Genomic DNA, 18,715 nt, shown 5'->3' on the forward strand with positions numbered 1-18,715 from the left:
CATCATTAAGCCCAGAAAGGATTAGCATAAACAGGATGCCAAGAAGGAGATTTAATATTATTTAGATGAAATTTGAATTGTAATGCAGCACTCATGCCCAACTGCTCCTTCTAATGGAGCAGTAAGTTTTAAAAGCCTAATTATGCTGGGAAGGCACTTCATGCTCAGTGCCAGGGTCCTCTAATCCGCTGCCTGTTCATCACTTTGCCTATCTCAGATATAACGAAGGATGCTTGCTCTGAGACTATCGATTTAAATCGTTCCCTCAGCCCTTGGTTTCTCAAAGCTGGGTTTTTAGGTGGAAGACAAAAGGGAAGAGAGGAAAACTAGATGAAGGGAACATTATGCACTATTCATTCTTTCGTTCTTCTTAAGGTGGAGCAAGAGAGTGCAGGCAAGAAAGATGTTTATAAAATGAATTTTGCATTGCTGACCATCATTGCTTCCTTTTTTGAGAGGATATTTGAGCTGGGCTTTGAAGACATAAAAGCAGGACGTGTTATGTAATTTGTGGGGCCCTAGACAAAATGAAAATATGTGATTCCTTCTTCATATATTACTGAGAATTTCATAACAGCAACAGTAGAACTTGTGTGACTGCCCAGATTGCCCACCTGACAGTGATAGACACAGAGGTAAATGAAGGACATAGGCCCTCTTTGGTCTTGCTCCTAGTGAAGCTAAGGGAATCCGAGTTCACTTACCACCATCAACAATGATGAGGATGCCCTCAGAAGCAACCCGTTTCTTCAATCTCCATTTATTACATTAAAAACAAAAATCTTTAGTTATCCCCGTGTTGAAAACTTTTTGGAAAAAAAAATGGCTATCAACAATCACTTGTACCACCATGTGGTCTTGTTCTATGCAGATAGATAGGAGGCACTTTTCTTTGGTCTCAGGACCTCTACACCATTAGAAGTACCTTCTACTTACTGTGTCCAGATGCTTTCTACAGCAACCAGGAGAAGCCTCAGCCCAAAAAAGCTTGAATGTTAGGAAATTCATATCTCACATACAGACAATAATGAGTCAGAAAACAGGATGGTGCCAGAGTTAGTTCATTCATGAGTTCATCAATATCTTTGGAGACTGTAGTTCTTTCCATCTTTCCCGTCTGCCTCTTTAGCTATTGCATCTCAAATCTAGACCAATTTGAGACCACTTTTCCTTTATTAGGTTTAGGACATTTCCTCTGGCTTCCAACAGAAATCCATAGAACACACAGATATTTCCCATGTCCCCTGGAAGGTAAGCGCAGTGTGGGAATGTTATTGTCAGAATTTGAAACAAAACAAATAAATCTTTGACAACCCTGAGACATCCTATGAGCTCAAAGTCAGAACAAACAGCTCAGAGCCTGCCACTGGAGAGCCCCAGACATGTCTAAAATAATTAAAATAACAACATTTGCCGAAAAGAGAAAGAAACTTGGAATCTGAACAATACAAAGAAAACACCTGTGGGAAGTGTATGTGCATGCACATTAGTATGAACCTAGAAACAGAGCTTGAAGGACACAGTAGACAAGAGAAACATGCTCAGCAATTTAAACATAAACACTCTTTATAGATCTGATCAATATTGCTCTGCTGTTTAAAAAACATAGGAATTCTTCTCAAATGAAATAATACCAACTCACATGAGGATAAATATTTGTGACTTACACTTAAGAATTCACCTTCAGGGCATTGAGATTCTGAAAACTCCCATGCAGCACAGTTCTGTGATGTACAAAGTCCTGGGCCTTCTTCCAAAATTAAAAACTCAAAATGTAAACAAACACAAGATGCATCTCACTTCAATAATCACCCATCTGATATCTTTTATTTTTCTTTTGACAATGCATGCTTTCTTCTCATGCACTTTGATGAAACATGGAGTAGTTGCCAGATAAAGAAAGATAACTTTTATTTAGATTCTTTGTGGAGAATAAGCTAAGCATAGCAATTTTGCATTTTCTAGATACTTCAATCTTTAAGAATAAAAAAAAAAAGTATTGAAGATTTAAAGTGATAATATGTCTGAATATCCTGACCTGTGAAATTAGGGTTAGGATGATAAGCCTTGGAATGCGAAGAAATATTGCTAAGATTCTGTTTTTGTGACCACAAAAAGCAACTCTGTATAATTTCCCCTGTGATCCATGTAGCTGACATATACAAAAACCTGAGTGTTCTCTAATGGCCTTGAGTTCTTCCTTTGCTTTTACTGCAGTTCAAAAGAACTGGGGTTTTAGGGCTGCTCTCATTTATAGCAACAATCATGAGAGCCTTTGTCAGACACCTGAACTTGGGTCAGGGCCCAGGTGCGATCTTGGCACACAGAGGAGCTGGCGAGACAACCGTGCTCATATTTTCTTCATTGCCAACTCTGGTGCCACTATCTACCATCCAGCCACTTGGGAATGTTCCCACCTTTGCATAAGTGGGCCAACCTCAGAGCCACTGAGGAATGAAAGGAGTAGAAAATAAAGATTGAAAAAACTGAGTTTTGAAAAACTTGATGCCCTCCAGGCATTTAAAATGATCAGACATTCTTTCACTGTAAGCCAGAGCTCCCAGGAAAGCTCAGTTCTTTTTATGGATGGAAGCAAGTGCAGGGTGGGGAGGGCTTCTCGCAGGCCTGGGCTTAACCTGCCCAACCAGGCCAGGATCTTCACTCTTGCAATGAGGGCTCTGCCTACCTCACTCATCCCTATTCAGGCCATTATTTTTTGGTTTCTTATTTTTCTGTTTATTTGTCAAGCAGGGAGGTGTTTAAGTGAAAACAGACTGCCATGATCATGTCTGAATAAAAGCCCCCCAATTGTCATTCTCAATAGAGGGGTCTATATACAAAACAAAGTGGAGTAGTAAGTGCCAGGCATAGGAGCCACATACATCATGGTGCCAAGGATTAAGCAAATAAGACCCTAAATCAAATTATGCACTTATAATAATGTTTTCTTACATGGGCATATTCCCTATAGACTTCTCTTCCAAGGGGTATTAAATATGGTTGCTTATCTTGGACCCTTCCTTCCACCAAGCACCTTACTCCCAGGAAAATTTTCATTGCCCAGACTTTCTCAAAATCCCTCTGAAAGTTTAAATGCTAAAGGGCAGGGAATATTGTCTGCTCTGCTCCCTAATGACTCCTAGCAAAAGAATGCCTGGCACATAGTGGATGCTTAATCACTACTTTTTGAATAAGTGAAAACAATATTGACATCTGCAGTGTGCCAGAACTCTACGGGTCACACAGCAGCTTCACATATGTTTTCTCATTCAGTCTCCACAACAGTCCGGGGCAGTGGGGTCTTATTCTTATCTTCACTTCACAGGAGAGACATCATTGTTCAGCTTTGCCTGTAGTAGCTACAGGAGTATTCAGAATTGTGAATAAAAATGCAATTCTAGCTCATTCAGTTCTGGTCCCAAGCCTTCTGGTGTCAGGGAAAGGAGAGCTCAGCTCATGTGTCCTGATGGCTCCTTTCAGGTGGGTCTTTTTCGCAAGTCGGGAGTGAAGTCTCGAATCCATGCCCTACGTCAGATGAACGAGAACTTTCCCGAGAATGTCAGCTATGAAGACCAGTCCGCTTATGATGTGGCAGACATGGTGAAGCAGTTCTTCCGGGACCTTCCTGAGCCTCTTTTCACCAACAAACTCAGCGAGACCTTCCTCCACATCTATCAATGTAAGTGGGGGTCATACCAATCAGTGTTCTCATGTGCATCCAAACCATTTAAAAAAAAAAAAAAACCCTATAGATTGAATTTTAACACATGAATCCATAAAGAAGGGTGTAAAAATTATAGCCCTAATCTCCTCTCCAGAAATAACACTTTGTTCAGAGTTTGGTGTAGAATCTCCACAACATTTTTTATGCACTGGAAAATATCTTTTTGACATCAAAATATTTCTTCTCAATATTGAGAGCTTTCTTGGTGTAAGATCTCAAACTAACTTTCAATAATATACTTTCAAGAAATTTGAAATGATAAGGGGACATGGTCAAATTTATTTTGTATTTGGGTATTTATTAAAACATTTAATTTTTTAAAAAGTACACATTTTCTTGGGATATAGGAAATTTAAAGCTGAATGTATTAAAATAATAGAAATTTTTAAAAAGCAGAAATATTTTAATTGGTGAAAAGCAAGCAAACCAAATCAACGCTTCAGCTGAATGCAACTAATTCATATTTTCACTTGGAATTTTTTTTAAATAATGTTAAATCAATAGTTCTCAGAGCAAAGCCACTATAGTCAAAATAATTATTCAAAATAACAACTACTGATTAAAAATCCTATCCTGCTAAAGGTAATTGTAAAGGGAGATTATTAGAAACAAACATGTAAAGCCAGGTGCAGTGACACTCACCTGTAATTACCAGTGACTTGGGAGCCTGAGGCTGGAGGATCAAAAGTTTCAGGCCAACTTGGGCAACTTAGCGAACCCTATCTCAAAATAAAAAAGAAAAGCAAAAGGGTTGGGAATGTAGCTCAGTGATAGGGTGCCCCTTTATTCAATCCCCAGTATTAAAGGAGAAGAAAAGAAAAAAAGAAAGATGTGAATCTTTTCTAGAAATGATAACATTAGAACTATGGATTGCTTTCATAGCCCAAGTCCCAATTCCTTATAGTGGGGGACAAGAACAGTTGGCCAGTGGACTTTCAGTTTACAGCAAAATATACCTAAAATTGGTCTTGATATGGAATTGACCCAATTTGAAGATCCCCACTGTAGGGATTTCTGTACTAAATATGTTTAAAGAGTGTATAATATTACAAATTCAAAAAGGATTGTAATTAGTACCACTTGTAGAAACAGAATAAAGTGGTGACCCACTAAATAAATATTATTTTCTCCAAGTGAATAGCTTAAGTTGAAATAATGATACACATTGCTAGAGCCTAAACACAGGGTGTTCATGAAAGGGCTGCTGAGAGGTCAAACACCATTTTTCAGTTAAGCCTCCCTATGACTTGGAAGTATCCCATATGAGTCTTGACATTTAATCAGGTCTGGGGCTGAAGTCGACACTAGTGTACATCTAAAGCTAGATTATTTCCAAGAGATAAATGTCTTTGGCTCTTTCTGAGATATAACCAAAAAGCCAGATCAAAGCAGGGCTTTATTTTAGCTGAGCAAACATTTACGGAGTGGGATTTATGGACAGGGTGTGGTGTGGAGCGTGGCAGAGCATATGGATGCTGCCTGAGACTCACGCTCTGCTCTTAAGGATCTTACAACTTAAAGAGACGAGACATGAACATAAATGACTGCAATACAACAAGGTGGGAAAAATAACACAAAAAGGTTACAAAGACAAGTCCAAGAAAGCTGAGATGAGTGACGAGGACTTGGAGGAAGAGAAAATGACACCCAAAGGTTGAGATATGTGAGGAACACATGCTAGGTGAAGCAAGTGGCATGAGCATGTGTCAGAGCAGCTCAAGGTTTTGTCTATCTGTCCTGAGGGGTACTAAATGTACAACTTTTCAGATGACACTGAAAAATTAGGCCAGGATCACACAAGGAAAGCATTGAAAATTAGAGCAGAGGTCTGTATTTGACCCATTAAGCATTGGGGAACCTTCAGGTATGGTTGAGGGACTTACCAGTTATGATGCTCTCTACTGCAAAAAACAACCAAAAGTCCAACAAACAACTGTTTAAACAATAAGGACATTGTATTGTCTCACTTGACACGAAATCAGAATTAAAACATTGCAATGTTAAGTAATTCTGCAACTCAGTGATGCCAGGGCAAAGTCAGCCTCTCTTGGCTTCCTTTTGAGGTCACAGTATGACTGCCACAACTTATAATTGTTATGTCTTCATAAAATCACATTCAAAGGCATAGAGGGGCAGGGAGTCCTCCTTGGGCATATGTCTCTTTTTATCAGGGAGATAAATCTTGCAGAAGCTTTATGTCTTCTTCTCTAAGTCAGACAATGAAACGAGGAATGGGATTATCATTTTTGGTTTAAGCCAGCACAGTTCATCCCTGAACAGAATGTATGTTTTCTTAGGAAGAAAGGGAAGAATGAGTATTGAGTATGGAGCCAACCTTGTTCTTGCCATGAAGGTGAAAGTTGGTGAGGACTGTACTTTTGATCCATGAATGTGCAAGTGGTGTGTAGGAGGTATTTCATAGGCAAGAATGGAGGGCACGAGAGCTGACGCACTAATGGAGGCTCTGGATTACTTACTGTGACTTCCAGCAGTGAGACTAGAAACTGGAAACAGGAAAGTCCATGGATAGGCCCTGCTGTCAAAGATTCCAGAGGACTCTTGTGGGAGAGAGGAACAGTTCCCCTCCCAGTTCTCCAGAGAAGTTCTGTTTTTCAACTGTTGGGCTTTCATCAGCTGATGAACATAAATAAGGTGTGGAGTGGATCCTGAAGATATTTTAATCCCACCAGTCTATGAGAGAGGAAAGGATGGAGAGATTAAAGACAGCCCTACAGTTGTATGACTCGACAACGGAGAGAATGTGGACACGAAGAGAAGGGGAGCTCACTTGTGGGGAGAAAGAAGAAAGGTTTAGAATAGAGAGGATGCTGAGAGTGAAGGACTGATGGCCACCTGGCTATAAATTCTCAGCACTTAGAAAGGCAGATCTCCAATGGTCTCCAAAGAGCCAAGAAAGGCAGGAACCACAGCAGTGTCATGTGTAACCGAAAGGTCACAGTTGAAAAGGTTCACAATGAATGTGAATTGAGGGATTAGTAGTTACCTTCTCAAGCCTTTTTAGTAGCAAGTAATGTATAAGAGATATTTTCTGAGGGATAAAAGAACAAGTAGGAAATTAAAACAATGTATAAAGATGACAGATGATTCCTTTAAAATGATGGTATAGGAAAAAATCTTGGCATGGAATAAAAAAGTTAAACTTTCGATGACATCTTACCTATAGCAGCATATTTAAAAGCGGCTTAGTGGCTCAAGCTAAATTTATAATACTATTACCCAACTTAAAATCCTAAGTAGTACCTGTTTGAACACAAGCAAGAAAAGAGGAAGTGGTTTTGCTATCATTTAAACAAAATGGCTTTTCTCCATAAACCCAGTTTATCTTGTACCAGTACATAATAGATACCATAGGGTGGGGATGGGTTTCAGCACGCTGAATGCAGGGTCACACTTTTCCAGAAATTTGGGTTTGCGGGCTGACTGGAGCCAAGAGTCTGGTCATCTCTGAGATGTAAGGTCCTTCTACATGATGCTGGAGAAGCACAGGAGAGCCCGACATAGACAACCCACAGGGACCACAAGTCTTTTGCCCATTCAGGACCCAGGCAGAGGTCCGTGGCCCAATCTGGAGCAGAAAGCACCAATTTCTTTTTAATCATGCACCCCTGCCAGTGGTAAAAAGCTGTGTATATTTATTCATCTTAATAATTTATTTACTGTGTGATATATGATTTAGAGTGCACATTATAAGGCAACTCAAGCAGTATTTATAATGGACAAGAGAAAATATAAACACATTTGGAAGTTCTAACATTTTCTTCCCACACCTCAAGGGACTGTCATGAGCACACCCTGCCCCTGACCCCTTGGGAGTACAGATGTCCTAGTGTGGAGACTTCTGCTCCAGAAAGCAGCCTTTTAATAAGGACAGCAGTATTAACTGAAGTGAGCTCCTGACTGTGTCAGTAAATTAAACCTAAAGGATCATTAAACAAACACAGCCAGGGGGCAGCAAAATGCAGCACCTAACACCCATTCACTGTGACTTTTCCATGTAGTTCACTTCATAATGTCAAGTTAGTTCCCTTTTAAATCTGCACAGCCAATGCCCACCACGACCACTACCACCACCACCACCACCACCACCACAGGGACCACCCTCAAGAAGAATGAAACTGAGAAGGGCTGTCCATTCCTTATAACCTCACGGAGCCTCGTTCCTCTTCCCCAGGCAAAACCTCTATCCCATAATCCCCCAAGATTACAGGACAAGTGACAGTGAGTTTCTACCCAAAGTCAACTGAGTACCTCTTCCCAACCAAACCCTGGTGACTTACAGGAGCAAGGAAGGGAAGAGGTACCAAGCTTACCATCAAGCCTCTGACCTTCTGGGAGTGCCCCAGGAGGCGCCAGCTGGATACTCTCACTCTCGGTTAACTGTGGCCATGCTGGCAGTATGATCTGGCTGCTCCACGGGAGGAAAAGGTCAGGCTGTTGTCCTATCACTCAGTGACTTTCAAATCACATCCTGTAGAGCCCTGAGCATCCTAACAGGTGCTTCCAAAGCTGTCTGGTGAGGAGGGTGGGCAAGAAAAAAAAACAAGTTGGCAGAGCTTCAGTCCATTGCCAACCTTGTCTACTACAGAAAACTCAACTGAAAACAAATGACCAGACTGATTGCTCCGAGTGTGAAAAGCCAGGACAGGGGGTGTTGCTTTCTAAGTATGGCTGGGTCATCCAGACCACAGCTCTGCCTCTCACCTATCTTTGAGGCCTAAGCCATTAGTTACTTCTTTGTGCCGTTAGTTATTTGGTTTTGGTGGTTGATGTCAGGAAGTGCAGATTACACACTCTGCTGCTAACTCTTTCGGAGGCCGTGGCTCTAATGACTTGGTGCCCACTTTTCCTCAGACGTCCCCAAAGAGCAGCGACTGCAGGCTGTGCAGGCTGCCATCTTGCTGCTGGCAGATGAAAACAGGGAGGCCCTACAGACTCTCCTTTGCTTCCTAAATGACGTCGTCAACTTGGTGGAAGAAAATCAGATGACGTCCATGAACCTGGCTGTGTGTCTGGCCCCCTCCCTTTTTCATCTTAATTTATTGAAGAAAGAAAGCTCTCCAAGGTAAGTTTTCCTCAACAACCGCAATCCCAAGCCAGGCCACCCCCACAATTCATAAATAAACTCCTCTCATGCTAGACATCAACTTGAAGATTTGTCAGCTCTCACTTTATAATCAGAACATGCTCCAGAACGACCTCATTCACGTGACTCAGGTTCATGGAATTGTCAAAGTAGTATTGAAGAAGGTCAGTTGAGATCCAGAAAGCCTGAGGAGTTTTGTTTGTAAGAGTGGGAAGGAGGGGAAAAGTACACAGATCTGTATTTTACGATCTTTAATTTTGAAAGACTATATTTAAACAAGAAAAACAAAGCTCAGGAACATGTAGTTGAGTGGTTTCAAACTTTAGAAAAAAATTGATGCATTTCTCCTCCCACAGCTCTTCCTGCCCTTGTGTTTTTCCAAGGCTTTGGTTGTGAGCTGTTGGGCTGTTAGCCTGCCTTGGAATATCTAAGATGTGTGGTCATTGTTTTTATTTGGAAATGAGAACGCCTGGGCTCTGGATAGCATCTGGGGATGAACAGAAAACAAAAGGGATGCATGCGCTCAGTATTGTGAAAAGCTCTTTGGTTTGTGATCTGCTCAGCACTCACATTCAATTACAGAGTCATCCAGAAGAAATATGCCACTGGGAAGCCAGATCAAAAGGACCTCAATGAGAATCTGGCCGCAGCTCAGGGTCTTGCCCACATGATCACGGAATGCAACAAACTGTTTGAGGTGAGCAAAAGGCTCTACCTCCTTCCTCCTAGCTCTTGGAACTAGATAAGAAGCTTGGAATCCTTGCTGCGTTTATGGTTTATGTCTGTTTGTTCCTGACCTTATGATGACAATAGTATGCTTCATAGCACTGGGTTTTGCCTCCAAGAAACATGAGGAGCTAGCTATACAGTCCAGGCTTTGATAGAGACACTTGGAGTCACTATGATGATGATTTTTTTGTGCAAACAATTGCATCACCTTCCTTTGTCAGGTTCAGGGCCAGTCAGCCAATATTGTTATATTTGATTTTACCTCAGGGCTTGATTAGGCTCCACATTGGGGTGTGTGTGTGTGTGTGTGTGTGTGTGTGTGTGTGTGTGTGTGTGTGTGAGGGGGGGGGGAGTAATGACAGCCTAGGAGTAAAGCCACAGATATGCCAAAGAAGTTAAGTGAACAAGACTTCTGGCATATTTTCTGTAGTAAAATTGGCATTTTTCAATGGGAAGAATGTGCTAAAAAGGTAAAGCTATTTCTAAGTCGTTTTTGATGTTTCCTTCACAAGTCTATTGCGTTAAGTCTGTTCAGAGTAGAATTGTTGGAGCTCACATTTTGACAAACAGAATAAAAATAAAAGAAAAGGAAAAGAAAAGGAAAATGGAAAGAATGATTGGGAAGTCATAGAAGTGTTCTGAATAATAAATATAACCTCAGAAACATATCTGTATTTCCTAACTTCAGGAAGGCCCCTCCCAGACTTGGCAGTGATCTTAGAAAAACATCTAGCCATGTGACCCTTGGCCCATTGCTCAGACCTCGGTTGTTGATGAAATGACTTTGCTTCCTCTAACCATTAGTCTCAGCATTTCCCTTACCTCAGTGTGTTGCTCCTCTGTGTACCCCTTGCTTCAGGTCCCACATGAGTTGGTGGCCCAGTCTCGCAACTCCTATGCGGAGGCTGAGATCCACGCACCCACCCTGGAAGACTTGGGGATGCAGCTGGAGGAGAGTGGAGCAACTTTCCACACTTACCTGGAGCATCTTGTCCAGGGCCTCCAGAAAGAAGCCAAGGAGAAGTTCAAAGGATGGGTCACGTGCTCCAGCCCCGACAACACAGACCTCGCTTTCAAAAAGGTAATCTCCCATTAGCCACATCTAACAACTGGGGATTTGTTTTTGCTTACAAATCGCTGCTCATCCATAGGACTCAGCACACAGGTGAACAGTTAAGACATTTACTGTTCAAAGACTCTGTCTAGAGACTGCTAAGCAGCCCTGCTGCGTGCAGTCAGGAGTCCAGACCATGGTACCAACTTCTGGATCCCAATCCTATCTCTGCCAGAGCTGTGTAATGTTGGGCAAGTCACTGCCTCTATTTTCCCATCTAGAAAACTGGACATTCTAAGAGAACCACAGTCAGAAGGGAGCTGTTAACAAGTCAAATGTGCTTAGAACAGTGCCTGGCACACAGTAGGCACCGCGAATGTTGACAATTATTCTTTGATTGTCATTATCATTCTTAAGCATAAAGATTAAAATATTTACATTTTAAAGTGAGAGGTGTGTAGCCTTGCTGTCCATTGACATGATGAGAGATTGTTTTTAAACCCCAGGAGAAGTGGGGCAGGTTTTTGTGGGACCCTGACCTCTTCAGTCTCCACTGGTGTCTTTCCCCAGGTGGGGGACGGGAACCCCCTGAAGCTGTGGAAGGCGTCTGTGGAGGTGGAGGCGCCCCCCTCAGTGGTGCTGAACCGCGTGCTGAGAGAGCGCCACCTGTGGGACGAGGACTTCCTGCAGTGGAAGGTGGTGGAAACGCTGGACAGGCAGACAGAAGTCTATCAGTATGTGGTGAACAGCATGGCCCCCCATCCTTCCAGGGACTTTGTGGTTCTCAGGTAAGCGTGACTCCAGGTTTTATGATGTCCTGTTCCAAAAGCAGAACGAAAGCTGCAAATTTAAGCACTGCTTGGAGTTCTACCACCTAAATCCAGTCTCTGCTGGGAACACTAAGCCACCTCGCATTTCCCACAGTGAAAACTGACTGGGCCGTATTTATGCCTGACTTCCTGCTTCTTCACCCAATTTACAGCTCTGCCCGAGCTCTCTTATAGCCCCTCTCCTTGTGGAGCACAGAGTTTATTAGGCCATAAATATCATTCATTTCCCCAGAACAGAGGCCCCTGAATAGCTGCTGTTTGTCCAGTTGCACTTTCTGCCAAATTATGCAAATCGAATCTGATTGGCTTTTCTCCTGATCTTTGCCTTTCTCCCCAAGGAAAAGCAAGTCTTCATTTGGTGAAACTCTAACACAGGAATGTGTATAATTTCAAAACCCTTCTGTCTAACTTCAGATGGTCATGACTAATTACCGTGCCTGGAAACCTTGGCACAGCCCTGCAGGTCTGCAAATGCTGAGACACTGGACTTACAATCAGATTTCAGGGCCTGGCAAGGCTGGGTGGGTGTTGTGCCTGCCACTGAAATATTGTTTCTGATTGATTTATGAGTTGAGTTCCAGACCCCTGTTCCCTGGGCTTGGAATGAGATGCTGAAGCAACAATAGGAAATTCGCATAGAAGTGCAATATTTCATCAGAAAGAACAGATTGAGGATATTAAAGAACCTGATACAATGTAATTAGATCAATATATCCTTTTTATTAAAAATCTAAGCAAACCCAGTCTCTTCTCACAGATCATCAGTGTAAAAGGAATCACTAGTGAAATTCCCAAATGTATATTTAAAATGGTTTCTTTATGAAACTAGTTTCAAGAGCAAACCAAGGGTTACTTTTCACATGGGTTCTTTATTCCTTATTGGTCCTTAAGCCCTTAACTTTTAGGGGTGAGTTTTCTCTAAATAGATGTGTGTATCCCAGGAACCTTGGGATCCTGGTGGAGAATGTGGGCGACTATAAGGGTGGCTTATTACCAACAGTTATTGGGACATTAGTCATCTGTGGAGTTGAATTTCAGCCTTCATCCTCACAAGCAGAAAGTCGAGTGGTTGTCCAGGGTGCAGCCAGAGGAATGGGCCTTGCCGTAGCGTGCCTCTTATTTCCCTGCAGAGGAGGGGAGGGGGAGCCCCTGCATGGAGCTTCCCCCATTCCAGCCGTACAGCAACCCTGCCAGCCTGCCATTTATTAGTGTGTCAAAAATTATACCTCATGCCAGGCACTGTTCAGCCTCTGAGGATGCCCAGGTGAACACAACAGACTGGGTCCTGATCTCTCAGGATTTATATTTTACTGGGGAAAGTGGGTTGATAAATAATAACAAAAAGGGGTAGGCTAATTTATCCTAGGTGGAATAAATAAGAAGGAGGTGGTAAGGGTGGAATTTTAAATATAGTGGTCAGGGTTATGTCTTACTGCATGGATACAAGACTTGAAAGAGAAGTGAGTGGACCATGACACTCTGGAGGGGAGCTTGGCAGTTAGAAGGATTAACGATGATGCACCAGACCTGGTTCCTGCCAACAGGAATTCCTTACGTTTATGACACAGGAAGGTGGAAACTGACAGGTGTGATGAGGAAATGGCAGGGTTGAGATGCCCTGTCTTCAGAGCATCTGCCCATCTGGGCTGGCATGTGTGAGGTTGGTCATCTCTTAGGATCACCATGGTTACCTCTCATTTTATAACCATCTCTAGCTCCTCAAGAGCTACAGTGAGAGTTACTGAAGCTTTTCCCGTCTTAACCCCACAGATCTCTAAGCCTGTCAGTCTTCATTATTTATCATATTGCCATGCGTGAAAAGAAAATGATCATAGCCCAAGGGAACTTTCTGAGCATTTGTGTCAGGCTTGGTTACTCCTAAGTTCTGGTTGTGTGTCTTCATTTATTTTCAGTTACTATAATAAAATATCTGAGCCTGGGTAATTTATAAAGAATAGAGCTTTATGTAGCTCACAGTTCTGGAGACTGGGAAATCTGAGAGCACCGTGCCAGCATCCACTCAGCATCTGGTTGAGGGCCTCCTGCTAGGCCGTAGCATGGCAGAAGGCGTCATGTGGTGAGACAGAGAAAGCATGCCAGAGAGAGCTTGCTTCTATGACACAGCCAGTCCCTCAATCACCCTTTGATTCATCAATCAATAAATCCATGAATGGATTATCTGTTCGTGAGGACACAGCCAAAGATCCCACCTCTCAACACCACTACGCTGGGGACCAAGTTTCCAAGACACGAAAATTTGGGAGCACGTTAAAGCCATAGCATGGGACATATCTGATAGCTTATCTTCTTCATGTGGTGGGATGGGTGAAGTCACAGATGAGACCCCTGAGCCAGGGAATAGGAGCCACGAAATGAAGAGTAGGGGTTATAATGCAGTCTGTTATCACAGATCTCTCTGGTGGAAGGGGAAGTAAGAGGTGCTTACCAGGATGCCCTCATGGTTCCTGACTCCATGTACAATTATTTTCCAAGTAGTAGCCCCACTGAGTTTGAATAACTCCCGGGTCAGGGAATTCAGGGCCTCGAAGGGCAGCCAGTAACAGCTGTGGGCAGTTCACACAGTGAGTGTCCTCCATCCTGAGCCAGCATGTGCCTTCCTGGAGTCAAATCAACTATGATTATTTCCCCCCAACCCAAGAGCCTCTGAAGCATTTGGAGAGCATCAACAGGTCCACACAGGGGTTAGTTTTCTTCTAATCAGGCACCAAAAAATCGTTTATTTAAGACTTGAATCACCTCCTCCAGGAAGCCTCCCCAGTTGCCTCCTCTGACCCTCTGCGTCATCCCAGAGCCCTCTGTGTAGAGCAGCATCAGTGCCCTCACCAGGGTGTTTTAGAATCGTCGGTGTCTCCTCCTGCCATGTGTGTCTTTGTGTCCCTGTGGCTTCTCAGGGCCCAGCACACGGATGTCTCTGCAGATGAATGGAAGAATTGAGGGAGTCCTAAACCCTACAGTCATCTCTTCATTAATGGGCAGGAACTCCCCTACCAGGACAGGGCCTCAGTTTGGGGTTCCCAGTGCAGGTCTGAGAGCCTCTGAGTCTGAGAGCTGAAGCTTATGGAAACCATTAGCTTAATCCAAGAAACTAACATTGGAATTTGAGCCCATGTTTTTGGCAGGAGAATCTAAGTGTGAACCTTAGCTCTGTGTTCAGGTTTCTCTTTCTCTCTTAACTGTAACTGATGTGTTGCTTGTTTCGCTCCAGGACCTGGAAGACTGATTTGCCCAAAGGAATGTGCACCCTGGTGTCCCTCTCTGTGGAGCACGAAGAAGCCCCACTCATGGGTGGTGTGCGGGCTGTGGTGATGGATTCTCAGTACTTAATAGAACCTTGTGGTTCTGGCAAGTCCAGACTGACCCACATCTGCAGAATAGACCTGAAGTAAGTGGCAGCTCCTGAGGATGGCAGGCACGGGTCTCGGGAGCATTCTTTACACACGGCTCATTCACCAGGGCCTTGTTGTGATTTCTAATTTCACTACTTCTTTTCCTCATTCCCATTAACAGACTTCTACAGATGATTGCATATTCCTCCTCTACTTCCTAAAATTCTAACATTTCTCCTCCTGTCCTTTGCTCTTTTTTTATTGTTTCTAATTTATGTATTGACTTACTTTAAATTAACAAGCAAAAATTATGTATATTTAGTGTGCAGCATGATATTTTTGTGTCTGCATGCATTGCTGAATCACTAAAGCAAGCTATTCACATATCTATTTCCTCATGTTCTTATTGTCTATGATGAGAACACTACTCTCCTGGCAGTTTTTGAGAATACAAGACATTGTTATTCCTGGTAGCCAGCATGTTGGTCTCTTGAACTTGTTGCCCCATCTAAAATGGAAAGTTTGTCTCCTTTGATCAACATCCATCTCCCAGCCCCTACCTTACCCCAAGCCTCTGGTACCCACCATTCTACCCTACTTCCATGAGTTCCACATTTTAGATTCTACATAATAGTGAGAATATGCAGTATTTGTCATTCTGTGCCTGGCATATTTCACTTAGCGTAATGTCCTCCAAGTTCCTCCACATCGTCACAAATGACCAAATCCCTTTCTTTTTGAAGACTGAGTAGTATTCCATTGTATGTGTAGGCCACATATTCCTTATCCATTCATTCACCAGTGGACACTTAGGTTAAATCCAAATGTTGCTATTCCCTTCATTTGGTTTTGTTTTGTTGTTGTTGTTGTTGTTTTGTTTTTTGAGGGAAAAAAAAAACAAACTTAAATTCAATCCCTTCAGGGAACCCAGCATACTGAGCTAAGTTCTTGGTGGAGGTAGATATAAATTTAGTTTTCTGAGTAAATTCTAGATTCAGTGTGAATCTTCCTGGTTTAGCCCAAGGAGTTGGTGTAATTTATAAGCAGCTGCTGGCAGAATGGGGTCCTCAGATCCTCAAGGCAGCAGCCCTAGGTTGTTGCACGTGTCCTGGTGACCGGAGCCCGAGGACAGCCCTGCCTACGGTACTGACTGCTGTGATTTGGAAGAAGACATCCCGACTCCCTTTCTCGTTTCTCTCCCTGCAGAGGTCACTCTCCAGAATGGTACAACAAAGGCTTTGGACACCTCTGTGCAGCAGAAGTTGCCAGGATTCGAAACTCTTTTCAGCCCCTCCTTGCTGAGGGTCCAGAAACTAAAATCTGAGTTGTCCCCAGTGTGACATCAAACTCAGGGAACAGGAAGCTAAAACGGACATTTGTGGCAGAGTGTGAGCGTGAGAAAGCGAGCAGGAGAGAGGCGCTGGTGAACGTGGTTGATCGTTAAAAATGGAAACACTGCGAAGTTGGAATGTTGAAGATGCAAGAATTTTCTGAGAACTTTTTCAGCCTTCCTGGAGACGGCTACATCCCTACTAATATAATATTTTTTAAAAAATCAGAACATGTATCTATGCTACTTAAAATGAAATGGATTAGTCCTTATGCATTGCCTAATTTGCTATTTAAAAGCTTCTAAGAAGCATATTCTTAACTGTAAATAAATGTACATGTAGCATTTGTACATATATGTGTATATCTCTATCTCTCTGTATATAAATGTAAAATATTGATTTTATATAGAATTGTCTGACTCCGTGAGTCCCTTCCTCACACAGCTCTTCCCAAGTTTCCCTGGCCCCACTCCCTACTGGCCCTTAATCTAAGCAGAGCCCGCTGCTAACACCAAGGTGTGAAAATTTATCATCTGTCAGCTTTACTTGATGTCTAGCCAAAGATTAGCTAACCAAAGGAAAATAGCATTGAAAGGGTTCTCAAGCATTTTGCCAATTTGTTTCTGTTGTTCAAAAACCCGAGAGTGGAGTGCTGGGAGAAAGCACGAGAAGGAATCCTTACTCCTCTTCAAAGCAAAGCAGTGGGTGAGAAGTTATTGCCAAAGTCTAGATTTCAAGTAGCTTCTGGCAGTTTCATTCAGTGCAATGTCAGATGGACACCAATGACCAAATCAAAACCAATACGCTACCCCCACCCAAAAAAAGGGCTGAATATCATGTCATACCTTTTCATACTCACAGAGAGAGACTCTGCGTTGTCTCAAGTTTTCATAGAGGTTTTCCATAATGTAATTAAATGTTCTTCTATTTGACCAGTGGCCTATGTGGCCATAGTTAATTGGCATTTCATTACCAATGTATTGCACTGAATTTACTCTGGACATCAGACAAAGGGAGATGACGGTCACTCAAGAGTCCTGGATAGTCACAGCTTCAGGGAATTTATATTTTGCTATATGTGATATTCTTAAAATATAATTCATTAAAGTCTTGCAATTTGAAAAACAGGGTTTTAACTAACATAAGACCAAAACTATATTTTAATTAGTTTTAGAAAATATAAGCAGATATATTAATTCTAGTTTTCTTCATTAGCCAATTCAAGCTGCCTATGCATATGACCCCACCTTATTTATTATTGTACAGACTAAACAAATTAACTTTTTCTCAACCATTTTCAAATGGGTTTAAGTTGGCTTTTTTTAATTATTGTAATACAACTCTAGTCGTAAAAATAACTTATTGTGCTTGGTTTAAAGGAGAGATTTTCTGTGGTTGTCTATGACAGAGACGGATATGATTTAGCAACTGATATTGGAGGGAAAAAATGACTGTTTTCAGGGTTTTTGTATTATAAGCATTTATGTGATGTTTTCTCTTATAAGTGATGTGCAATTGTCTTATTGAGAGGAATAAAAAAGCTCTGCATTTGGTATGGTGCAAGGAAAATCATGCTAGGAATTTTTCATTCCCATGTCTACTTAAAATGGTGGCAGCAAGCCCATGATTTACCATTTGGGCAGTTCTCTGTGAGCAAGACAAATATGCTTCTGCCATGACATCTTAAATTTAATCATATATCCCAGATTACTTTCTATGCATCGACAAGATCATTAATGAAGTTTAATCTAGCTAAACACTGGTCCTGCTCCAGAGGTAGGACACTGTGTGTTTGGAAAATAGAATAGGCACACCAGGATGAATGGCATCATATCGCACAGGGCAGTATTACTCTAACTCTAACCTACACAGGAATCACCTGGGGATCTTATTAAAATGCACGCTCTGACTCAGGCAGTCAGGGGTGGGCCCGACATTCTGCATTTGTAATGAGCCTCAGAGATTCCACGCTTGGAGCCCCAGGGACACACTTTGAAGAAAAAAGACTTAGAGAATACTGAAAACATAATAAAAACAAATATGATTGTACTTCTGACTTCCCCCCACCCAATTACTTGTCTTTTAGTTTTTATGCACATACTAATCACATCACCCCTGTAATAACAACATGGTGCATCTTTACAATAGAGGAAAAGGGCAGGGGGGGGATGAAAAGAGACTGCATCAAGCTTGTTTGTCAGATACTACAGTATTTTATTCATCTTTTTCTTGCCAATGGAAATAAAATATAATATTGCATTTAAATATTTATTTATACCTCATGTATATTTTTACCTCAATTGTTGGTATCAATCATCAACTGTAAATAAATAATTGCCAAAGCAAATAAATTTATATACATTAAATATTTCCTATTTTCGATAAAATACATGTTGATTTTCATGCTTCATTCTAAAAGTGAAAAACCTGCTCCAGAAGGAGGATTTCTCCCAAAGGGTGTGCCGTGAACTTGACTCTTGGTGTTGTCTGTGGTCAGTCTCGTCTCCAAATGGAAGGATGTTGTTATCAGCAGACATTCACTAGCAGGTTAGACACTGCCTAACCTGGGTTGGAGGCGTTAAAGTGATGGGTAGGG

The 18,715-nt window shown here is 42.1% G+C and overlaps 1 protein-coding gene across 10 annotated transcripts in view; it reads left to right on the forward strand.

The window, feature by feature from the left end:
- Stard13 (StAR related lipid transfer domain containing 13) overlaps positions 1-18,506 on the forward strand; it is a 473,503-nt gene extending 454,997 nt beyond the window's left edge. For all 10 annotated transcript variants that reach the window (XM_013360729.4, XM_078016122.1, XM_078016123.1 and 7 more), the window contains 7 exons: positions 3,481-3,679; positions 8,597-8,807; positions 9,411-9,525; positions 10,417-10,638; positions 11,182-11,399; positions 14,668-14,844; positions 15,995-18,506. In XM_013360729.4, the coding sequence (XP_013216183.2) occupies positions 3,481-3,679; positions 8,597-8,807; positions 9,411-9,525; positions 10,417-10,638; positions 11,182-11,399; positions 14,668-14,844; positions 15,995-16,112 (1,260 nt within the window). In that variant the 3' untranslated portion in view covers positions 16,113-18,506. The remainder of the gene's footprint in view (positions 1-3,480; positions 3,680-8,596; positions 8,808-9,410; positions 9,526-10,416; positions 10,639-11,181; positions 11,400-14,667; positions 14,845-15,994) is intronic.
- The last annotated feature ends 209 nt before the right edge of the window (positions 18,507-18,715 follow it).

Source organism: Ictidomys tridecemlineatus, chromosome 6 (assembly GCF_052094955.1).
Source record: "Ictidomys tridecemlineatus isolate mIctTri1 chromosome 6, mIctTri1.hap1, whole genome shotgun sequence".
In the NCBI taxonomy this organism is placed as follows: Eukaryota; Metazoa; Chordata; class Mammalia; order Rodentia; family Sciuridae; genus Ictidomys; species Ictidomys tridecemlineatus.